This window comes from Chelonia mydas, chromosome 3, assembly GCF_015237465.2.
Source record: "Chelonia mydas isolate rCheMyd1 chromosome 3, rCheMyd1.pri.v2, whole genome shotgun sequence".
Classification (NCBI taxonomy): Eukaryota; Metazoa; Chordata; order Testudines; family Cheloniidae; genus Chelonia; species Chelonia mydas.
The window spans coordinates 15,199,922-15,225,644 of record NC_057851.1 but is presented as its reverse complement, the minus strand read 5'-3'; the positions used below and the strand labels follow the sequence as shown (position 1 = coordinate 15,225,644).

The 25,723-nt window shown below is 42.0% G+C and overlaps 1 protein-coding gene across 2 annotated transcripts in view; it reads right to left on the bottom strand.

Moving 5' to 3' along the window:
- The window catches only part of LOC102940628 (CD2 associated protein), a 150,478-nt gene that overhangs the window by 67,643 nt on the left and 57,112 nt on the right, over nt 1-25,723 (bottom strand). For both annotated transcript variants that reach the window (XR_006289334.1, XM_037893947.2), the window contains exons 3-4: nt 15,763-15,916; nt 3,525-3,625 (exon numbers count right to left, since the gene is read on the bottom strand). Coding sequence is in view for 1 of the 2 variants with exons in the window: in XM_037893947.2 (XP_037749875.1) it covers nt 3,525-3,625; nt 15,763-15,916 (255 nt within the window). In the remaining variant the exon portion in view is untranslated. The remainder of the gene's footprint in view (nt 1-3,524; nt 3,626-15,762; nt 15,917-25,723) is intronic.

The window sequence follows — 25,723 nt, the reverse complement described above, 5'->3', positions numbered from 1 at the left end:
TAGATGAATGAGTCTGAATGACAGGACGTTAGTATTTATTGTTTTACAGTTCTCAAATCTGTGCTAGGGGCTTAAAAGGACACATTAAAACCTTGACTGACAGCTGGACAAAAGGGAAATTGGTAGGGAAAGTGGGTTTATTATATGGCAAAATTGAGGAAAAATTGTACTGTGTTTTTGGCAAGTTGCTTTTTTTGTTGGTCTATATCGGTCTTCTCTTAGACTAAGCTCTTCAAGGCGGGGACTGTTTTAATCCGTGTATGTACACTTCCTAGCCCAATATGGCCTCAACCCTGCTTGAGATCTGTAGCTGCTGCAGCTGTAGAGTATATATTATGTAGCAGCAGTAAATGTAGTAGCAGAAGTCATAAATATTACTACAAAGAAGGTCCCAATCAATTCATTTACCATCTAGTTTTGCTTAGATTCTAAGCAGCTTGGGGCAGGGACTGTCTTTTGTTTCTGTGTCTGTATAGCACCTAGCACAGCGGGGTCATGGTACAAGACTGGGGCTCCAAAGCACTATGTTTACACAAATCAAATAATAATAATGATGATGAGCAGGGGTAACAAACAGAAAGAAAGAAAAGACTGAGGAAACAAAGGGCTTACAACAGAAAGATTATACAGTTACTCAGGTTAGGCTAAGCATTTTAAAGATTTAAACAAATGCTTTTTAAACTGAACTAATTACTGAACCTCTTCCGACAGTCACTCGGAAGAGAGATCTCGAGGGATTCAATCTGGCATAGCTGATTATTTTTCTAATACAGACAAGCACGTTAACAGAATTCTCTCTAGCCTGAGAGAGAAGGGAACTACGTTATTGTCATTTAAATATCTTCTGTCTCAAGATTTATCAAGGAGCACTTTGGTCCCTCATTGAAATCAGCAACCTATAAGGTAAGCCACATTGGGTATGTTTTATGTTTTGTAATGGTTTCCTGGAACTGTTCACATTCCTGGTTTTGCGTCTAAACAGCAAAAATTGCCCCCTTTGTCAGCTTTATCCTAAATCATGCTAGAATTATCACCATGACAGCAGCTGTACGGAAGTGTCCTCCTGTATGATTGATAATCTGCATTCCACCAGCTACTATGCCATTTTTCTAGATACAGGGAGTCCTTGGACTTACGACGCCCAACTTACGTCGGACGCTTTTCAATTGACTGCCCATTTCGCCCCTACAACACTTGTTTCGCCCTTATGATGCTTGATTTCCATAAAGTTGCTTGAAATCACTTCCTGGTTGCATTATAGTGGTATGGAGCTGAAAGGGGTCGCTTCTGATTGGCTTTGAGGCAGCAAGGTAGCTTGTTGCCGGGTCCGGTTGCCACTTATTTTTGATTGGCTGAGCCTGGGGCCGGGAGCCAATCAAAAAGCATGAACAGTGATTGCTTAGACTAAGCATGTATGCCATTCTCCCTGGCTTTCTGAGCCTGTGTTTTGCCTGCACTCTGGGCAGCATATGTGAGTTTATGTGATTATTTGAATGCTGTTTACAAAATACAGTGTTCAGTAAATACACTGATGTTGCAACATTAGTCATCTATAATTCATTTAGTACAAAAATCTGGGTTCCTGTGGTGAAAAATCACATATCAAGCCTTGGTTCAGGAACCACTCCCCCCTTCATACCACTGATTCCTATGGGAAAAGCAGTTTTGACTTACAACGTTTCGACTTACAACGCAATTCTGAGGAATGAATTGTGTCATAAGTCCGAGGACTCCCTGTATTGAACTCTTGAGAGGATCCAGAAAAAAAAATCAAAAATGTTATTAACATTAGTCCTTGCAACAGCCACCACATTTACAGGATCACTCCTCCCAGTAAACCAGTGTCATTAAGTCACTTGGAAACCTGATGTAGAAGGCCAGTGACAATGCCTGGATCTATATCAAACATATACACTACTACATTTGAACAAACACAGCTGAAGGATGCCAGGAATGAAAAATAGCATCAGCTAACTTGTTTAAATATTGCCTTGGATCTTTTACCTTCTGTAAGGCTGCTTGGTACAATTCATTGTATCATGTGATACAAAGAATTCAGATCTTGGAGTCAAAGGTTTGGGAACAGCAATTTCGTAAACATTTTACTATTAATGTCAATGAAAACTGCCTACTGAATTAGCAATATTCTCTATCTGTGTTGATAAAGAACTTATCACTGTTATACCTAAGCATTAACTACACATTAAAAATATGAGATTTGCCTGGAGGAGTAAAAAAACTACTTATGTATTGTGATTTTAGAAGTCATCTTTAAGCCATAATCTGCAAAAGCATTTGCTCCGTTTATTAAAAATTATCAAAAAATTCTACAGGTCAATGAGGCTTAACCCTAAACATCTGAAATCATGAGGATTGCTCTGTTCTCTGGATATACAAGGCCCTTTTTGCAACATGTATTATTCTGGGGAGGATATCAGCGCCCCTTAATAGGTCAAACTTATCTGAAGACCTGGAGACAGATCAAACTGCATATTTAAAAAAAATGAAAAACGAACGAACAATAAGACACTGCTGGTTTCCATGTAGCTAATTATATTGTCCCCCATATAATACAGTATCCGAGAGCCTCCCAAATGCTTAAAAATAGAAGGAACAGTAATCTCCCTTCCTTCCTTCATAGACTTTAGGAGAAATAGCTAGAAAAACGTGCAGATTTGAGAAAGTTGAGCTGAAGAATAAATTTTGCGCCTAGGTCCGAAAATGGCTGCTTCTGGGGTCATGCTTACCTTTTCCCTAGGTTCCATACTATAGTTCCTGTGAAAGTTCCTTCTTCCCACACTCACAAGCCACCCCACTACAGGTTGAAAGTTTGACTGTCCGAGTAAAGCAGCTATCATGGGAGGATATGGTTGAGCTTTCAGGTAGGTAGGGACAATGTCATGAAAGGTTTTCAATATGAAGACAGAGCTCTTTAACTGCACTCTGTATTCAGTATGCTAATGCAAAGAGAATGCAATGGAGTGGTGTGTTCATGATGATCTGTACTCCTCAGCAAATGGCTGCCAAGTTTGATCTACTGCACATTTGTTGCTACTTTGATTCGTTCAAAGGTTCAAGAATAAAAGACAATACTTTGCAAGAAAAGACAACCCCTAAAAGTCTAGTCTAATAACGCAACTCTCATCTAAGCCTGGCTCCTGTGTGTGAACTTACAGATGATCAGCCAGAAATAACTTGAGTCCGTATAGCAACACAACCTCTAGGCAAAGATCACACGTACAAACCATAAAGAACTAGAAAGTATTTTTAGGAAATTAATGTGTAATGGAACATGATTTACTAATGTACATGTTATTCCTTGAATAACTTACAGACTAATATTTGCTAAACACTAGGTCTTTGTTAATTTAACATTTTGCTATTCCTAAAACAGAAAACCTCTAAACTAAAAATTTTAGAGACACAGAAAATCATGCCCCCTCACCATTTTTGCAATGTTTCAGCCAAATAAAGGTTTCAATTGGGCCAAATGCGAGGGGATTAGTTCTATAAACATAACTTACCTCTTCATTAATGTCAATAACATCCCCCACCTTGAGCTCCAGTTCATCCTCGTTCTGTGGAATATACTCAAACAGCACTTTACACTGCCGCTTCTTTAACTCTGGTGGAAGGGACATTATAAAAACATAATTAAAATGAAACTGCCTAAAAATAAATTGTGTACTTTTCCATATTCAAATCTTTCAAGGATCATATCTGAACACAACACCTGTAAATCATCCCAAGGAGCTAACTATACTTCCTTAGTTTCTAGTTTTCCAGTTGTCCATTTACATCAGTATAAATCCAGCTTGCCCTGAGCTAGGTAGACCTTTACAAATACTGACTGCTTTCATTTTTGAACTTTACACTCTGCCAATTACAAAGGAGTAAACAGTGTACTACCAATTACCAGCATATTAATACAAAGCTTTATTGACATAACTGAGTCATAGATTAAGCAGTTCAATTATTTTCAAGCTACTTCCTGTGAGAAGACTGCAACAATCAAAACAGCTGTCAGCTACCTACTGCACTGATCTAGGAATAGGGAGTAATTCTGGTGTACATTTATGAATCAAGTTTTATGACTACACTTGCTCGCAAACACTCATCCCTACAAAAATGTCAGATGATCTGCAGAGCAAGGAAATGCTGACATCCTTTGCATGAAATAAAAATACCTTGTTAGGTATTAATTTGGGGGTAATGATATTTCTTTTGCCTCAGCATTCAGAACCTGAACATGATAAAAAAAAGGGGGCATGGGTTTCATTGGACTCTGAGGAGTATAAAACTTTTCCCGGTTCCAGCATGTAAATCAGGATATGAAGCCTATCATTTAATCAATCAGTATTAAGTGGCACAAAAAGAATCTAGGAAGAAAAGGCAACCCACTACAGGATATTTCACAGACGAAAGATACATGGCTATGCAAATATTAAAGGACTGACGGCATCCTGCTAAGAGAGCTCAAGCAGCTTGCACCACAAGCCAAATCTGTACATGTCACAAGGTTAGAGTTTTCCAGATTAATACTGAAATGACACTACTGTAGCAGTCTTGATGGTTTCTTCTTATCCCACTAGAAGTAGAACTTCTAGAAGAAGTTTTCCAGCTAATAAGCAGATAGTAAACTTTCCAAGGCAACTTCCATCTTGAACGAACATTTTTATTCTGGGTGTATTAACAGGAGTGTTGTATGTATGACACAGGAGGTAACTGTTCTGCTTTATTCAGCACTGGTGATGCTTCAGCTGGAGTGCCGTGTCCAGGTTTGGGCACCACACTTTAAAAAAAAAAAAAGAAAAAAAAAAAAAGAAAAAAAAAAAAAGATGTGGACAAATTGGAGTGTGTCTCCAGGGAAGAGCAACAAAAACAACAGGCTTAGAAAATCTGACCTTTGAGGAAAGGTTAAAAAACGGGGCATGATTAGTCTTGAGAAAAAGACGACTGAAAGAGGGACTTGATAAGCGTCTTCATAGATCTTAAGAGCTACTATACGGTGATCAGTGGTTCTCCATATCCACTGAGATAGGACAAATAATAAGATTAATCCGCAGCAAAGGAGATTTAGGTTAGATATTGGGGAAAACTTTCCCACTATAAGGGTGGTTAAATTCTGATATAGGTTACCAAGGAAGATTGTGGAAACCCCATCATAGAAGGTTTTTAAGGACAGGTTAGACAAACACCTGTCGAGGATTGTTTACGTATACTTGGTCCTGCCTCAGTAGAGTGGAATGGACTATGAGGTCCCTTCGAGGCCTCTCAAGGTCCCTTCCAGCCCTACATTTCTATGATTTTATTATTACTATTTGTATTCCAGTACTGCCCAACTACTGCTGGGTGCTGTCAACACACAGAGACAGTTCCCGACACAGACGCCAACATTTAAGACAACATATAAAAAAAGCATGGGGCAACAATCTTTACTTACATGATATACATTGCTTTTTGGTTACTTAAGTACACAGCTGCTACACTGGCTACCCCCAACCTCTACATCTCAGGAGGAGAAAAGCTATGTGCCTTCAATAAAGCCTTAAAGTTCACTTTACCAGTTGAAAAGATCTAAAAGCTGCCACTGAGATTACAGAACTGCCCCCAAACTCACAATTAGAATTAAGAATGTATTACCTTAGGGGACATACAAATATAGAGGAAAACATGTTTATAATCTAAAAGAGCCAGAAGATAGATAAGAAAAACCACAAGCAATATGTTCAAGATCCGTATACTGTGGGTTACTTTCTAAAAATATTTTCCCTAATCTGCCCCATTTCCATACTGATCCTGTGCCATTGCTGCCAAGACAATATACCCACCTGGCCAGAAATAGGTTTTGGTTCACTGCAAGGGGGTGTTTTACAAAAAAAACAAAAAACCCCACCATATACATCCCAATCAAGAAGTGCTCTTGTGTTACTGATTATTGAAAGTGTAAAGGGCCTCACTGGCCTCTCCTGCCCCTCTGCTATCTTCCAGGCAGCTCCAGTTGCCCTTCCTCACATTGTGGGATGAAGGGATATGCCTACGCATGCTTTGCAGGCTCCTTGGGTCAGGAACAGAGGCCAGCAAGAATTCAAAAACTGGCTGAATATGTGGTCAAATGCAACATGGTTCCACCACTCCACTTAAAGGGACAGGCTGGAGAGGCTAATTGGAACATAAGCAGCTTGTGGTGTTCTGGTGATGTACTAGTACTTCATGTAATTTCATAATTATAGTTCACCTAGAACAGTGGTCCCTAAACTGTGGGGAGTGGTCCCTAAACTGTGGGGAGTGCCCCCCCGAGGGGACATGAAGGAACGCTGAAGGTGGCGGAGTGGGGCCCAGTTCAGCCCCCATGAGAGGTTGAGAGGGATCACCACCCAGCTGTGCTCTGCTCCAGCCCAGCCGCAGCAAGGCCTGCAACCCCGGCCACAGGCCCGACCTGGCTCTAGCCTCTGATCCGGCCCCTGCAGGGACATGGACAGATTTTATTCTAGCAATTTATAGCCATACCCAATATTCACATGTATTAAGTCTTCCAGGGATAGAAGATACTAATTTTGATGATACTTTGCTCAATTTCAAAAATATTTTAACTCAATACAGTAGAGCATCTTTTAATAATATGGCCCCAAGCAGGATCTCGTCAAAGGAAAGAGCTCTTTGTCTGCCCTGCAACGGCTTACTAATGCTGCTGAGTCAGCCACATTTTGAACTAAGTTAGTGATCTTTCTTCTCTAAAAGGTCATGAGGGAAGTAGTCCCAAAAGTGGGTCTGAAGTTCCCTCAGATGCTGACTCAAGTTTGTGACCAATTTTCTTGAGGACGTCTAAATCAAGAGGAAATTACACCACGTTTCTGCCTTGTGCTCAAAGAGACCAGTTTCCAAGCTTCCTTAAGAATGCTTTTTCTTTGTCAAGCTTAAACAGAACATTCATATTCTGCTCCTGGAGAGAAGCTCATTCAGAAGCTCAAGGCAGTCAAAGGTAAACATGGCACTTAAGATTAATATAGAAAGCATGAACAAAAGGAGATTGCTGATCATTCAGGGAAACATACATTTCCACTCTTAATCTGAAGTCTTTCACATATTACCTTGTGAGAGCCACCTCACTTCCGTGGGGAAAGGGAAATACTGATGAAGAGAACCCATGTCATCATAGAGCAATACAAAGTCAAAATACACTGGAGCTCTTTTAAATGACGTTCACTCCTTTAACAACTTCACAAAGAACCAGCACAGTCCTTCACGCACTTTCTTAGTGGCAAGAGTCTGGCAATAAAAACAGTAAAGCCATAAGACATTAGGTGCCACAGCTGGATCCATGTTTCTGGCTGCTGAAAAATACTTCTGTGCTAAATGCCACACTGAGCCTGGAAATGGGAGCATTCATCATAAATCTGCATATAGCTTAACTTTTGTTTTAGCTTTCTTGTTTCTTTTTCTGCTCATTCAGAAAGTTTTTCAATTAATGTTCCCACCTCAGAAACTTAGCCAGGTAAGACACTGCATATGTAGCGAATGTACTTCCTTGCAAAAGCCACAGAAGTCCTCCCCCAAAGAATATATAGTAAAATAACTTCAGTTTCACATTAAAATAGATGTTAAAAGCAAAAAAAGTAAAGACTTTTTAAATGTTAAATAAAGGAGCTAGTGACTACAAATATAGATAAGAGATATTGTCCCAATGCTATCAGAAACAGTCCTAAAGAATGGCCACACTCAGTAACATTGGAGAAGAATGTGCACAACAGTATTCTTCAGTCACCTTGGAGGAAGTTAACTGCCAAAAAAGCAGCTCTGTATTAGCAGTTTTTAGGAGAGGATATAGCAACATAGGTGGCTGACAAAATAAGGAAAAGTCAAATTACATAGAGAGTAATTGTCACAGGGCATGCCTGCCCTGCCTCTCACTTGCTGGCCAAGCATATTTCTGCAGGTGCTCCCTGCCTCAATTTCCTGTCCCCCAGGTTTTCTGTTTCTCCCAGGGATTCAGGTGACTCAACCCTCTGGCTGGGTCACTCTCAGAGTTCAATCTCCTTTTGGAGTAACAAAAGACCAAAAAAACCAAAAAGTTACTTTTGCCCCACTTGGGCTCCTCTTCAGCCTGCCTTCTGTGAGTCTCTGCACTTTGGAATATAGCAAAGACTCCCAAGCTGCTCCCCTGGAGACCCCTAAACCCTGCTTTAGGGCTGTCCACAGGAGCCCAGTTAGCTCTCTGTAGTTCTTCCTCCCAAACTGGGTTTTCTCAGACCCTTATTAGGCCCAGGTGTTTATCAGGCTATCATCTGACCCCAATTAGTCCGGCTCCCCCCATGTCTGGGGACAGGGCAGCTAATTATGGCACAGGCAGGGCTGACTGAACAAGGCTAGCTAGTCCCAGGCCTCCCTGTTGCAGTAACGTACAGTTCTTTAATGGAACAAGCAAAATTGTCTGTGCTGGAAATCGCTGTGATAAAAGAAAGTTTTGAGTTTTTAACTCTTAGCAGTTATTTAGTGCTGTTCTGGCCCCTCATGCTGAAGAACCTGCCTGACATTCGCAAAGTTTTGTGACATCAAGTTACTTTCCCAAACAACAATTGGCATTGAAGATGGAATCCTGATGCAGCAATACAAATGAAACAGAGTGACTGCAGAGGGCTAGGGAAACAGAAAGGAAACTTCAGCCTGCTGCCACTTCAACTCAGTAGACTGCCGATTTTGAGAAAAAAAAAAAAAAGGTTAAAACTTCCTAGCTATTTGGGGAAAATGGACTTGTTTGATAGCTCAGTAAAGGACTGGCCCACCTACATAGAGATTGGAATTGTTTATTACAGTTAACAGTAAAAACGGATGAGAAGAGAGTGTCCATTTCACAGAGTGTATCAAAGACTTCAATTTATAACCAGCTGCATAGTTAAAAGCTCCTATTGAATCCACAGAAAACACTTATCGAGTGTGGAAATTCTACAAAATCACCCACCCCTAAAGTCACTAATGACTTGAGATTATGTTCATTTTTGTATATGGAACCAAAAAGAAAATGAAAATTTCTGAATATCTGGCTGGATTAAGGAAATTAACAGAGCATTGATAGTTTAAGTGATGCATTAAGGGACTGGTTAGCATGTGGTATACAAAATGAAGCAATACAAAAACCATCTACTGACTGAAGCTAATTTGACCCTAAAATATGCACAAGAAATTGTAGTATCATTTGAGACAGCTACTAAAGATGTCAGGGAGCGGAGAGAGTATCATGTAACCTATGCAATAAATAAACCGAGGGCTAGGCAGAAAGCACAATATAGACAACATTAAAATAAACCTGTGCTTTTGCTAGAGGCACAATCTCACAATACAGATGATTGTTGGTTCAAGGACAAACCCTGTAGAAACCATAAATTTTAGATTCATCAGTTTGCAGAGATCATGGGATCCAAGAAGAATGCTATAGCATCTCTACAGCTGTTTAAACTTAGCAGACAATAAATTGGGTGTTCTCTGGATTTCTTTAACAGTGGAAGGAGCAACAAATTGAAATACATGGATTGCCAATTTTGTTATTTCACAGTCTTAGTAAGAGATTTCCCAGATAATCTGTGGAAACCTGGAATGATTACATCACAGGCTGGTCCTCTGTTTTATTGAATAGAAGTTGCACCAAACATGTCACAGAAGACAAGTAAACCAGCTTTTCAATGCAATTTCTACACATATGTGCTGACCCACTTCTTAGGAGACATTGCCAGTTGACAGGCCAACAGTATATTAACATTTTATGAATTCATATTCTCTTGGTCAGTCAGTGTAATATAAAAAACTTGGTCAGCCGAATCCACAGACTGAGTGAGGGAGCCCAGCTGGGGAGGACTGATCTGAGCTGGGCTTTACAACGACAGAAAACTGGAAGCTGAAAGGGGGCTGCTGGGAAACTCTGCAGTCACTTCCTAGGAGAAGGTAGGTGCGTTTGGGCCAGAAACCCAGAGAGGGGGGGAAGCCAGGAAGGTAGCATAGGACTCAGGTCTTACTGCCTTTACCTAAGAGGGAACAGGCCCTTGACTACTTGCTAGAGGATCCCAGAGTAGAAGGAAGGCCCAGGTTCCCCTGCTAGCCACTGAGGGGTTGGCACTATGCGTCAGTGAATGGGAAGACTGCTTAGGCTGACTGACTGAATTCTTCAATACCTCAGAAGGTGAAAACGCATAGAGAGATGATTCACGAAGAAGCAGCAGAAGTTTGTGAAGTGAGAGAGGGCCTGCAGACCCAGAGAGACAAGCGGAGAGACTGCATGCAAGCACGGGAAGGAGTGCTGACCTGACGAGCTATTCCTGAGAGTGACCAGGAAGAGGTGCCATCCTAGTGGAGTGGAGCACCCCGTCGCACATCCCAGAATCATATTAGCCTTTTTTGCAGCTGCATGACACTGACAACTCATATTCAGTTTATGGTCCACTATAACCCCCAGATCCTTTACAGCAGTACTGCCACCTAGTTAGTTATTTCCCATTTGTAGCTGTGCATTGATTTTCCATCTTAAGTGAAGTATTCTGCACTTGTCTTTATTGAATTTCATCATGTTGAACACAGACCAATTCTCCAATTTGTCCAGGTCATTCTAAATTTTAAATCTGTTCTCCCAGGTGCTTGCAACCCCTCCAAGTTTGGTGTCATCTGAAAATTTTATAAGCACACTCTCCACTCCACTATCCAACTCATTAATGAATATATATTGAAGAGTACTGGACCCAGAAATGACCCCTGTGGGAGCCCACTAGATATGCCCTCCCAATTTGACAGCAATCCATTGACAACTACTCTGAGTATGGTCTTTACATTTGTGTATCCACCCTACAGTAATTTCATCTAGACAACATTTTCCTAGTTTACTTCTGAGAATGTCATGCGGAACTGTGCCAAAAAGCCTTACTAACATCAAGGCATATCACATCTACTGCCTTCCCCCAACCACTGGATCAGTAGTCCTACCAGACATGTTCTGAGACAGCAATTAATAAGCTCTTAGTCTTGCAATGCAGCCATGAGCATCCCATAAATCTTCACCTCTGCTCAAGGCCCAGATTATAGCAAAACAGCCTTGCCCAAATGAACCACTGCTTCCTCTATGGGTAATGAGAATGCCCTTCCGTGATAAATGAAGGGGAGTGGGAAAGCTCCCTTTTATGGACACCCAGCTGTCCAGTTAGCTATAAAGTCCCTCTTGGTGTCTGTTCTCTGCTTGCTTTACCTGTAAAGGGTTAAAAAAGTCCCCCAGGTAAAGTAAAGGGACTGGGCACCTGACCAAAAGAGCCAATGGAAGGCTAGAACTTTTTAAAATGGGAAAAAAGCTTTTCCTTTGTCCCTCTGTTGTTCTCTCTTGGCTGAAGAGACAGGGGCAGCAGGAAAGTTTGGACCAGGTATGAAAAATCATCTCCCATACCTAGAAGGATTCATTGGGACAGGGAATGTTTAGATAGATGCGATCAGGTTTGTTTCTTTATTTCAGCTTGTGGATTTCCTCTGTGCTAAGCTCAGGTATTTTTGTTTGTTTTCTTTTGTAATGTAAAGCTGGACCCCTGGGAGCCATTCCTGGTGTTTAACCCCTTTTCAGTTACTCTACAAAAATCTAGCAATAGCCTGATTTTCCAGATGTGTTTCCTTTCTTCTTTTTTTTTTTTTAAATAAAATTTACCTTTAAGAACCTGATTAGTTTTGTGTTTTAAAAGGTCTGTGCCTGTGTTTTTCAATTAGCTGGTGGCAACAGCTGGGTTTGTTTGTCTTCTTTCTCTGCTTCCACAAGGGAGGGGTGGAAAAGCCGAGGGGCCCCAGGGAAATCTTCCCAAGTGAGTTTTTCCAGGATTTGCAAAAGGCAGTTTTTCACTTGGGTGGTGGCAGCGTTTACCAAGCCAAGGTCAGAGAAAAGCTGTAACCTTGGGAATTTAATACAAGCCTGGAGTGGCAAGTATTTATTTTTAGAATCCTTGCAGGCCCCCACCTTCTGGACTCATACTGCTAGAGTGGGGAATGAGCCTTGACACCTTCCTTTTCAAGTTCAGCTGCCAATACCTTTGAGAGTTGTGTTAAGGCAAAAAAGGAGGGCCCTGAACCTCCAGCATTTGTGCCCAGAAGACACAAACAAAAACCTGCAATGGGATAGGTTGATGAGAAAGTGAACATAAATTCTTACAGAGGTCAAAGAGTCAACGTGGAAAATAAACCTAACATTTTTTGTCTCTTTCAGGCCCAGCATCTGTGGAAGCTACTAGAGGCCTTGAAAACTACAAAATATAAGAACATAAAAATGGCCATACTGGCTCAGACCAAAGATCCACCTAGCCCAGTATTCTGCCTTCTGACAGTGGCCAATGCCAGGTGCCCCAGAGAGAATGAAAGAAAAGGTAATCAAGTGATCCACCCTGTCACCCATTCGCAGCTTCTGGCAAATAGAGGTTAGGGACACCATTCCTACCCATCCTGGCTAAAAGACATTGATGAACCTATCCTCCATGAACTTACCTAGTTCTTTTTTGAACTCTGTTGTAGTCTTGGCCTTCACAACATTCTCTAGTAAGGAGTTCCACAGGTTGACTGCGCATTGTGTGAAAAAAATACTTCCTTTTGCCTTGTTTAAACCTGCTGCCTATTTATTTCATTTGGTGACCACCAGTTCTTGTGTTATGAGAAGGAGTAAACAACACTTCCTTATTTACTTTCTCCACCCCAGTCATGATTTTATAGACCTCTATCATATCGCCCCTTAGTCGTCTCTTTTCCAAGCTGAAAAGTCCCAGTCTTATTAACCTTTCCTCATATGGCAGCCGTTCCATACCCCTGCTCATTTTTGTTGCCCTTTTCTGAACCTTTTCCAATATACCTTTTTTGAGATTGGGCGACCACATCTGCACACAGTAGTCAAGATGTGGGCCTACCACTTTCTTAATGATTCCCAACATTCTGTTCATTTTTTTGACTGCCGCTGCACACTGAGTAGATGTTTTCAGAGAACTACCCACAATGACTCCAAGATCTCTTTCTTGAGTGGTAACTGCTAATTTAGGCCCCATCATTTTATATGTACAGTTGGGATTATGTTTTCCAATGTGCATTACTTTGCATTTATCAACACTGAATTTTATCCGCCATTTTGTTGGCCCGTCACCCAGTTTTATGAGACGCTTTTGTAGCTCTTCTCAAGATAGTTAAGTCCCAAGCAGACTGCATAGTTTTGAATCATCTGAAAATGTTGCTACCTCACTGCTTACCCCTTTTTCCAGATCATTTATGAATATGTTGAACAGGACTTGTCCCAGTACAGACCCCTGAAGGACAGAACTATTTACTTCTCTCCATTCTGAGAACTGACCATTTATTCCTACCCTTTGTTTCCTATCTTTTAACCAGTGACCAATCCATGAAAGGACCTTCCCTCTTATCCCATGACAGTTTACTTTGTGTAAGAGCCTTTGGAGAGGGACCTTGTCAAAGGCTCTCTGAAAATCTAAGTACACTATACCCACTAGATTCCCTCTTGTCCACATGCTTGTTGACCCCCTTCAAAGAATTCCAGTAGATTGGTGAGGCATGATTTCTCTTTACAAAAACAATGTAACGTCCCAACAAATGATGTTCATCTGTGTGTCTGACAATTTTGTTCTTTACTATAGTTTCAACCAATTTGCCTGGTACTGAAGTCAGGCTTACTGTCCTGTAATTGCCGGGATCATCTCTGGAGCCCTTTATAAAAGTTGGCGTCACATTAGTTATCCTCCAGTCATTTGGTACAGAAGTTGATTTAAATGATAGGGTACAGACTACAGTTAGTAGTTCTGCAATTTCACATTTGAGTTCCTTCAGAACCCTTGGGTGAATACCAACTGGCCCTGGTGACTTATTACGGTTTAGATTTTCAATTTGTTCCAAAACTACCTCGAATGACACCTCATATTAAACCAGCTGAAAAATTCTCCAAAATCAGGGGGGAAACGGACTGAGATTAAGTGTTCTGCCCACAAATTAGTTTTTGGGATTACTTGCAATTTGATAGAATGCATGCTAGAGTGAAAGGAGAAAGGAGTTTTGCCATGTAATATTACTAGGCTTGAGTTAATTAGCACAGGAGACAGTATCTACAACCCAAGGGATATGAAGTCACAAGATGAAGTCACATCTGTACCACAGACAACCCTGTGGTCTCCTTTACTATCAGAAATAGGCTTCCTTAGACTTCTTTAGAGAGAGAACACTCTTCAATGAGTCTTCAAAGAGGTGTCAGTTGAGAAGATGCAGGATTTAGTAATCTTACCAAACGGAAGAAATGTGAATGAACCAGAGAGTGACAATCTGCTATCCTGTCAGAAAGCCTTGGATTCTCAAAAGAAATGACCCTAGAAACATTTCTTAAGTATCAGCAGGAGTCTGGAATTCTCAGAGACTTCAGGATGTGAAACAGAGTTTCTCTAAAAAGATTTCCAGGATACAACAACACTTCCAGCAAGGATTTTGGAGTCTGGTCAAGAGCAACAGGCTCTATGCTGGCTGCGATGGAAACAGCTATAAACATTTCCTTCTGATCTAAATTCTCTCTCATAAATGTCTCACCCTTTGTACGGCACTCTCCCTTCATTATGGTGAGAGTCAAGCCTCTGGAACCATCTCAAGGTTGTACAGATCTAGAAATGCATTAGGGCTCTCTTGAAAGCAGTTTTAACCTTACTTTCCAAAGGGTTCTTGGAACAGATGCTCAATGGACCAGGAAAGCAGATATTAATCATATCTGATGTCTAATACTTGCACCCTCCCCTAACTTAACTGCTGACCAGTGTCTTGCATTTGTCTCTTCTATCTTAGATTATAAATTCTTTAGGGAAGGGAACATAACTGGGAACATAACTGTTTGTACAGCACTATGCAAACTCACAATGCCATAAAAATGATTTTTAGTACCTCTCGACGCAGGACAAGGTACATAAAATATTAAAAGAAAATCGAGCTAAGAGCTCTACTGATCAGACATGTTTCCTTTATTCGAGATAGGAAAATGAATTTTTGATTGCTCAGACAGAACTGACCCTCTAACAAAGGAGATGACATCACAAATTTAGCTGATTTCTCCTGCCTCCTTCTGCAGATAAGAGATCATAGTGTTCAGTGTTCAAAATGGTCTAAAAGATGCAGGATGACCACCACCCGACTATGCCAGTGAACCACCCTGCCCTCCAGGTATTATGTTGCTGCACTCAGAGCTTCACCCAGAGAGCTGCAAAATGGCAGAACAGCAAAGTCCTTTCTTCAATGGAATTTTATGGTGAACAAAACATTCTGTAACTTCTGGATTTTACAGTGGGCCAAATTCTGCTCTCAGATGCGAGTGCACAGGGCTTCCACAGAACGCAATATAAACGTTTTGCACATATCTGCAGGCAGAATTTGACTAGGGTACTCCTTCCCTACAGAGCCCTCTAGCTGGTGAGCAGGACCATGAACCCTGTCACTCCTCTCCTCCTCCTACCACCCAACTCTTAAAGTGATAGTTTGCAGTTCCAACAGTCCTCAATATAGCATAGCTACATCCATGGAACCACAATGAAGTCAGAGGGCCCCAAGTTCTGCTCAGATATAAACCTAGAGTGACTGCAGTGGAGTGCCCCACCCATCGCCCAGGTCTCCATAGGCCCTAAAAAAAAAAAATAATCAAGCAACACTGAGTAAAAATGGTGAGAAAACAAGTATTATAAGCCATTGATCTCAGGTACCTTATATAATGCAAGGAAAGGGGGAGCTACATACTCTTTTTGAAGCTTTTGGATTGAGGATGGGGTTGAAATCCTCCTGCTGGAAGACCGTAGGTGCTCATGCGCTGCACTAGGCTTGCTACAGTTCCATGCCTCTCCCTCTTGATTGGAAAACCATCATCCTTAGGTTCAGGGTCCTTCTTAACTTCCTGGTAAAAAAAAAAAAAAAGAGAAGGCAGAACAGATTTACAAAACTGAGGGGTACTTTAAGTTAGCTGAAAGATCATAGGGTTCCTTCTGAGACATTCCCTAGTCTATTGTAGACTCAAGTACTTGTTGTTCCAGTTATACACTTGCCAGTTATACATCATCTGTCATCCAGGCATCTCAAGGTACTTTTAACATGAATCCTCCCTACACCCTTGTAAGTTAGATGTTGTATGGAATTAACAGATGGTAAACTGAGGTACCCAGAAAGTCCAGAAGCAGGAAAAGAAACCAGGTGTCCTGAATTCTGATCAACTACTCCAATCTCTATACAAAAACAACTGCATGCACTGAAATCTGGGAAAATCAATATAAAATCTGCATTACAACATATTTGTGCTTTGTCAGTATTTCAATGTAAATTGTGAAGAAGAAGAAGATGATTTTTAAAATATTTTCAGTATCACCTATTCTTTCTATCATTTATATTATAGCAGTTCCTATAGTCCTCAATCATGGACCCATGGTGCAGGGTATTTTATAAACCATTCAATAAGAGAGAAAGTCCCTGCCCCAAAGAACTTACAGTCTTGGTTAATGACAAGATGCAACGTATAAAACAAACAGGAGGAAAGAGAAGATGAGCTAATATAAGCATGTTTCTGCATAGATTCTCTGAACATTTAGACTGCCAAGTTCCTACCCGATATAAAATGTTTAAGATCTAATTTGGAAACAGCCCTGCAGTAAAGCCATAGGCCTGATGGCACAAGAGAGCTCTATAAATAAGAATTAACATTTTTTGACAGAAGAGACTCAATTTTTTCAGCAATCAATCCAGTGAATCAGATCACTTAAACACCATAGTGCTTTCATTTGTAAAAAGAATTACTACTTTGAATAAAGTAAATATGCACCCTGAAAGTTTATTGCATGCTCAGTAGTTCCTGACAAGCTACTAGAAAATATAAAGAGAAACTCTTGCATATAACATCAGCACTGAATGGTCACTGAATGGTTATCACCTCCACTAGTGAATTCAGCAACCAGTGCTGTAGAATTAAAGGATGCATCCGATGAAGTGAGCTGTAGCTCACGAAAGCTCATGCTCAAATAAATTGGTTAGTCTCTAAGGTGCCACAAGTCCTCCTTTTCATTTTGCGAATACAGACTAACACGGCTGTTACTCTGAAACCTGTAGAATTAAATGTTGTACTTAAAATAACAGGACTATAGAATTAGATGTAGTACTTGAAACAATGCACGCTTATTTACTAAGTGATATCAGTTGAATCAGTTGTGAGAGGGGCGGGCTCCTGCCTCATACTGAGAACGAGGGGCGATCAGTGGGTTATCTCAAGTGCCTATATACAAATGCACAAAGCCTGAGAAACAAGCAGGGAGAACTGGAGGTCCTGGCAAAGTCAGGGAATTATGATGTGATTGGAATAACAGAGACTTGATGGGATAACTCACATGACTGGAGTACTGTCATGGATAGGTATAAACTGTTCAGGAAGGACAGGGAGGCCAGAAAAGGTGGGGGAGTTGCACTGCATGTAAGGGAGCAGTATGACTGCTCAGAGCTCAAGTATGAAACTGCAGAAAAACCTGAGAGTCTCTGGATTAAGTTTAGAAGTGTGAGCAACAAGTGTGGTGTCGTGGTGGGAGTCTGCTATAGACCACTGGACCAGGGGGATGAGGTAGACGAGGCTTTCTTCCGGCAATCCGCAGAAGCTACTAGATCGCACGCCCTGGTTCTCATGGGCGACTTCAATCATCCTGATATCTGCTGGGAGAGCAATACAGCGGTGCACAGACAATCCAGGAAGTTTCTGGAAACTGTAGGGGACAATTTCCTGGTGCAAGTGCTGGAGGAACCAACTAGGGGCAGAGCTCTTCTTGACCTGCTCACAAACCAGGAAGAATTAGTAGGGGAAGCAAAAGTGGATGGGAACCTGGGAGGCAGTGACCATGAGATGGTCGAGTTCAGGATCCTGACACAAGGAAGAAAGGGAAGCAGCCGAATACGGACCCTGGACTTCAGAAAAGCAGACTTTGACTCCCTCAGGGAACTGATGGGCAAGATCCCCTGGGAGAATAACATGAGGGGGAAAGGAGTCCAGGAGAGCTGGCTGTATTTTAAAGAATCCTTATTGAGGTTACAGGGACAAACCATCCCAATGTGTAGAAAGAATAGTAAATATGGCAGGCGACCAGCTTGGCTTAACAGTGAAATCCTTGCTGATCTTAAACACAAAAAAGAGGCTTACAAGAAGTGGAAGATTGGACAAATGACCAGGGATGAGTATATAAATATCGCTCGGGCATGTAGGAATGAAATCAGGAAGGCTAAATCACACCTGGAGTTGCAGCTAGCGAGGGATGTTAAGAGTAACAAGAAGGGTTTCTTCAGGTATGTTGGCAATAAGAAGAAAGCCAAGGAAAGTTTGGGCCCCTTACTGAATGAGGGAGGCAACCTAGTGACAGAGGATGTGGAAAAAACTAATGTACTCAATGCTTTTTTTGCCTCTGTCTTCACGAACAAGGTCAGCTCCCAGACTACTGCACTGGGCAGCACAGCATGGGGAGGAGGTGGCCAGCCCTCTGTGGAGGAAGAAGTGGTTAGGGACTATTTAGAAAAACTGGACGTGCACAAGTCTATGGGGCCGGATGCGTTGCATCCGAGAGTGCTAAAGGAGTTGGCGGATGTGATTGCAGAGCCATTGGCCATTATCTTTGAAAACTCATGGCAATCGGGGGAAGTCCCGGAAGACTAGAAAAACGCTAATGTAGTGCCCATCTTTAAAAAAGGGAAGAAGGAGGATCCTGGGAACTACAGGCCGGTCAGCCTCACCTCAGTCCCCGGAAAAATCATGGAGCATGTCCTCAAGGAATCAATTCTGAAGCACTTAGAGGAGAGGAAAGTGATCAGGAACAGTCAACATGGATTTACCAAGGGAAAGTCATGCCTGACTAATCTAATTGCCTTCTATGATGAGATAACTGGTTCTGTGGATGAAGGGAAACCAGTGGACGTGTTATTCCTCGACTTTAGCAAAAACTTTTGACACGGTCTCCCACAGTATTCTTGTCAGCAAGTTAAAGAAGTATGGGCTGGATGGATGCACTACAAGGTGGGTAGAAAGTTGGCTAGATTGTCAGGCTCAACAGGTAGTGACCAATGGCTCCATGTCTAGTTGGCAGTCGGTATCTAGCGGAGTGCCCCAAGGGTCGGTCCTGGGGCCGGTTTTGTTCAATATCTTCATAAATGATCTGGAGGATGGTGTGGATTGCACCCTCAGCAAGTTTGCGGATGACACTAAACTGGGAGGAGCGGTAGATATGCTGGAGGGTACGGATAGGATACAGAGGGACCTAGACAAATTGGAGGACTGGGCCAAAAAAAATCTGATGAGGTTCAACAAAGACAAGTGCAGAGTCCTGCACTTAGGACGGAAGAATCCCATGCACCGCTACAGACTAGGGACCGAATGGCTAGGCAGCAGTTCTGCAGAGAAGGACCTAGGGGTGACAGTGGACAGGAAGCTGGATATGAGTCAACACTGTACCCTTGTTGCCAAGGCAGCGAATGGCATTTTGGGGTGTATAAGTAGGGGCATTACCAGCAGATCGAGGGATGTGATCGTTCCCCTCTATTTGACACTGGTGAGGCCTCATCTGGAGTACTGTGTCCAGTTTTGGGTCCCACACTACAAGAAGGATGTGGAAAAATTGGAGAGAGTCCAGCGAAGGGCAATAAAAATGATTAGGGGACTGGAACACATGACTTATGAGGAGAGGCTGAGGGAACTGGAATTGTTTAGTCTATGGAAGAGAAGAATGAGGGGGGATTTGATAGGTGCTTTTAACTACCTGAAAGGTGGATCCAAAGAGGATGGATCTAGACTATTCTCAGTGATAGCAGATGACAGGACAAGGAGTAATGGTCTCAAGTTGCAGTGGGGGAGATTTAGGTTGGATATTAGGAAAAACTTTTTCACTAGGAGGGTGGTGAAACACTGGGAAATGCGTTACCTAAGGAGGTGGTGGAATCCCCTACCTTAGAAGTTTTTAAGGTCAGGCTTGACAAAGCCCTGGCTGGGATGATTTAGTTGGGACTGGTCCTGCTCTGGGCAGGGGGTTGGACTAGATGGCCTCCAGAGGTCCCTTCCAACTCTGTTATTCTATGATTCTATGAATCCTTAAATGGGGGCATGAGTCTTGTTTACATATTGAAATATTATTTCACTAAAAACACATTACACACAGATCCAGCTGAAAATATATGCAGACTTCCATGTCATGAAAATCCAGCAGAGCTACTCAGATGGAGAGACACTGAGGCTCTCCAGGGATAATATGAAAAGGACACGGCTTTCACATCAAGGAGACTCCCTTCACCACTTCCTGTTGGAAGCGTGATTCACAAAAATGAAACTGAAATCAATGCTCATAATTTTTTTTGTGGGTTAGAGCTCCCTGCCCTATTCTATGAACCCTCCTGTTTGCCTGCCTGCCTATTCAGCAGTAGCTACTGCCAAGGCTGAATCCTCACTCTGTGACTCCAAGTGCAGAAAGTGGGGGCCCGCAAGGATTCTAAAAAATAATACTTGCCACTCCAGGCTTGTACTAAACTCCTAAGGTTACAGCTTTTCTCTGACCTTGGCTTGATAAACGCTGCCACCACCCAAATGCAAAAAAAAAAAAAAAACCCACCACTCTTGGACCCAGGAAGAAGCACTTGGGAATTCCTCCCTGTGGGGTACCCTCAAGCCCTTTAAACCTCCTCCCCTCCCCGGGGAAAGAGCTGAGAAAGAAGAAAAAGGAAATTAGCTGTTGCTCCTAGCTAATCAAACAGCATATGCACAAACATCTTAGGACAACAAAAATCCAATCCTGTTCTTAAAAAAGGTAAATTTTATTAAAAAACAAAAAAAGAAAATATCTGAAATATCCCCACCTTTATCACTAGAACCTCTCTGTTTCCAGCATACATGCAATTTCTGAACATCTGTGCAGAATCTGATACTCTAGGAATGAAAAGTAGTCTTAACAGAAGAACTGTAATTTCCAAACCATGCCGTATGAGAAGCAGAAATCTCTGAATTTGGGGTAGTATTTTATTCATTTTAATAAATTTCCTCTATCAAAGCTGTAACACCAAAGTGACTGACAAAACAGGTGGCTTGGCATGGCCACAAGTGACTCATAAGTTCCAGCATTTAGAACCCTTTGAAGCCTTAAGTTTACTTATATTAATTTAATACACATTGTAAAAAAAGCCAAAGAGGACCTTTTAAAGCAACTTATATATTTTAGTTGTCACTGATTTTATTAATTAATAGTGTATAATTGGAATAGTTACCCTTCATATTGTAAAAAGAAAAGGAGTACTTGTGGCACCTTAGAGACTAACCAATTTATTTGAGCATGAGCTTTCGTGAGCTACAGCTCACTTCATCGGATGCAGTGAGCTGTAGCTCATGAAAGCTCATGCTCAAATAAATTGGTTAGTCTCTAAGGTGCCACAAGTACTCCTTTTCTTTTTGCGAATACAGACTAACACGGCTGTTACTCTGAAACCTTCATATTGTGCAATTTTAGACACGATTTGTATTTCAAAGGTGCAGAGGACACTTGCCCTTCAACTGCATGCAAGTCGGATTTCACCTTCCAAGCTGCAAAGGAGACTGAAGCCCCACTTTTCAACATATCTGGACCTGACTATGACCAACGTCACACCGCATTACCTCCCTGCAGGAACTGAAGTTTCAAGGTAGGCACTTAAGTAAAAAGGAATTTTATACATGGAATTCAATGCACATGTCTAAAAAAAAAAAAAAAATCAAGTCCTATAACCACCTTGATTGCATTATGACACATTTCTAGGCCTCAGAGCTACTTGGCTTGTTGTGAGTTGAAGCATCAACATCTGCCAGTAAACAGGAATACAGAGTACAACATTATTCATAGGTAGAAATTTACAAATCTATATTATGGCTGACATTAAGGACTGTGTCAGCATTTCCATTAGTAACACAGATTTTATGCCTTTATAACATGGCTGCACAAGTTCACTATAGACTGCATCTTGGCATAAAAGTTCTCAGCTTAGGAGTGACCTTCCACTCCTTTCCTCTGCAAGCTATGGTTCTGGCCCCTAATTTTTATAAACAATATATAAATCTTCTTTAAAACAAATATATTAGTAACAATAGCTCTATAATATACTCAATGATTTATACACACACCTTATTTATTTACAGACACAAATATACACACAGTATTATAGAGAGAATTAGTAGCAACATTTGTCAATTCCTATTCCAACTGTCAACAACGTAACTACAACTCTATACAATAAAAGCAAAAAGCACAATCACAAAAACAGAACCAGGCAAACCCAAATTTCAAAGAAGAATTGTTCCTTGGTATTTTACACAAAGAAAGTTCTAACTGTATGTCTAAGAAGTCCACTGAAAACAGTGTAAAGGAACATCCCTCACCCCTGATGTCCAACAGAAAGTGGATCAAGATTAAAGATTGATTACAGTTCTCAAGCAGCATAAAATACACTCATATCCAGGAAGTCCAGCTGAATGATTCTACCAATTCAATAACTAAATCCTGTTTGACACATGTTTTAGTGCCTCCTTCCCCACCAAAAAAAAAAAATAGCAATAGTATAGCACTGATAAGCAAACAATCTATGGGTGAACAATCAATGTCTCCTGGGCAGAAAATGGGGGCCTCAGTATTAAACCTGTGTCAAAGTCACATTCAAGACTCACTGAATTTGTCAGACCACTCTGCTTATTAGCAAAGCACTTTGCCAATGCACCCAGATATATGTGAGCTCCCTGCAAAAGCTCAAGCTAACTTATTTATACAGATAAGCCAAAGCCAATTTAACATAGGAGACAAAAGGAAGCAGAAACTGACAAATATACATACATATCCTATTTGCATACTAACGTTTACCAATCTCCTAGCTCAGTAGGAGCTCTAAGTTAATTAGTTTGAGGACCCATTGTCTCATACTCCTTAATGTTTCTCTTCCTGACAACTATATTTCAACAAACCTTTCAAGCAGCATTTCTTTAATGAATTATAATTTCAATATAATTCATTCTACTTTCACAATCCCTCCTTTTGGTCAAGCTACGCAATGACCAACAATTACTGGGTTCCACATATCAATCGTTCTTTATCTCTTTGTTCATCAGTGATATTTAAAATCATCAAATTAGCACTCTGGTTTGGGGCAGCTATCTGTGTAGCATGCCTGACACAATTTTGGATACAACAGGAAAGTAACTGAAAACATACAAAAATTATTAGGATTCCAAACAGGAGAGTTACGGCTCCCTGAAACAACCAGTTTCCTATGCCAGAGAAATTGAAAAGGTTACTAAGCCCTAGTCTACACTAGGACTTTAGGTCAAATTTAGCAGTGTTAAATCGATGTAAACCTGCACCTGTCCACACAATGAAGCCCTTTATTTTGACTTAAAGGGCTCTTAAAATCGATTTCCTTTCTCCACCCTGACAAGTGGATTAGCGCTTAAATCGGCCTTGCCGGGTCGAATTTGGGGTACTGTGGACACAATTCGACGGTATTGGCCTCCGGGAGCTATCCCAGAGTGCTCCATCGTGACTGCTCTGGACAGCACTCTCAACTCAGATGCACGATTGTTTGCCATTGCTCTGACGCAGGGAGGGGCGACTGACGACACGGCTTACAGGGTTGGCTTACAGGGAGCTAAAATCAACAAAGAGGGTGGCTTTACATCAAGGAGTATTTCAGGCAGGACTTCTCGGGGGGTTCCAATAAGAAATGGTGCACCTAAGTTATTGTTCGTATTGGAACAAGGAGGTTAGCCTGGCCTCTGATTGATACATGGCTAGATTTACCCCGCTGCACCTTCTCTGTGAGTGACTGCAGTGTGACCTAGAAGAATGAGTCCCCTAGACGGGGGGCGGGGGGGTGGGGTTTGCAAATTTATTTATTTATTGGTCTATTTCTTGTTTTGATATACTCCATCTATCTTTTACATCTTTGGCTGGCAGCAGACGGTGCAGAAGGACTGCATGCCATCCACATCTCAGGGCTGCTCGGCAGAAGATGGTACAATACGACTGCTAGCCATCCTCATCTCTTGCCTGCCCGGCAGAAGATGATGCAGTAGGACTGCTAGCAATCCATATCACCTGCCTGCTCGCCATAAGATAGTTCAATAGGACTGACTGCAGGACTACAGAGAATGACCTGATCAAGTCACTCCAAATTTAGTCCCTGCGCCCATGTCTGCCCAGGCGCTCCTGATCGACCTCACACAGGCGACCAGGAGCACCTCGGACATGACGATGACGGCTACCAGTCCTATTGCACCGTCTGCTGCCAGAAGGCAATGGGTTGCTGCTACTGTGTAGCAATGCAGTACCGCGTCTGCCAGCACCCAGGAGACATATGGTGACAGTGAGCTGAGCGGGCTCCATGCTTGCCATGGTATGACGTCTGCACAGGTAACTCAGGAAAAAAGGCACAAAACGATTGTCTGCCCTTGCTTTCACGGAGGGAGGGAGGGAACGGGGGCCTGACGATATGTACCCAGAACCACCCGCGACAATGTTTTAGCCCCATCAGGCATTGGGATCTCAACCCAGAATTCCAATGGGCAGCGGAGACTGCGGGAACTGTGGGATAGCTACCCACAGTGCAAAGCTCCGGAAGTCGACTCTAGCCTCGGTACTGTGGAAGCACTCCGCCGAGTTAATGCCCTTAATGCACGTAGAGCATTTTCTGTGGGGTCACACACACTCGAATATATAAAAACGATTTCTAAAAAACCGACTTCTATAAATTCGACCTAATTTCGTAGCGTAGACATACCCTTCGCCACTTCCATAAAGAACTTGGTTCTTGGTGGGGAAGATATGCGATTTGTTCTAAGTGGCTAGCACGATCTATTACCTCATTGGTGTTGTCTGGTATATACACACAGCAGTCTTTTCCAATGAGAGCACAAGTCCCTCCTTTTGCTGCCAGCACTATATCCAATGCCTGACTGTTTTGGAGGGCCATCTGTCGGATTGCCCCTGTTTCTTTGGCCAGGGCTCTTAAACTTTCTCCGGTTTCATCTGCCATTATTTCAACTACTGCTTGTAACCTTAGGAGCCTTTTTGCATGGTGTATTACTCCCCGTAATGGTATGAAGGAACCGCCAATGGCCTCTTCCCAGGTTAAGGGGCTTATGTTATTTACATACCATTGGGCATCTGTTAAGTCCCTTCTTTTTCGCCTGAAATTGCGGAGGCGTTCTTGAGGGAAGGTTCCTAGCACTCGGAATTGTGGGAAGAGTCGGGTGGGATAACAGATTCCTGACCAATTAGCTGGTAGTGTGGTATAAGCTCTGGTCCCACACACCCAGTGATGGCCTATTTAGGCCGGGAAGGGTCGGTTGCACCCATTTGTCATATAGGTGTTTGCAAAGGAGGAGGAGTATCCCCCAAAGGATATTGAAAGATTGTACTGTTTTCACTGTAGGGGGAACATGAGATTGATTTCTCTGTTTGATCCCAGGTTGAGAAAAAAATTCATATCTCCATACCCAGCCCGCCATTTTTTAGTTTTGTTTGAATAATCCCATATACCACTGGCCACAATATGCTGAAGGCAATGGCTTTTCCCCAGATTCAGCCCTGTCCCATTACACACCCAACACCAATGACCCTTTCCCTCCACCACACTTATCCATTTAGATGCATTTATTCCCGCCGCTTCCCAAGTGTCATTGCTGTTCCAT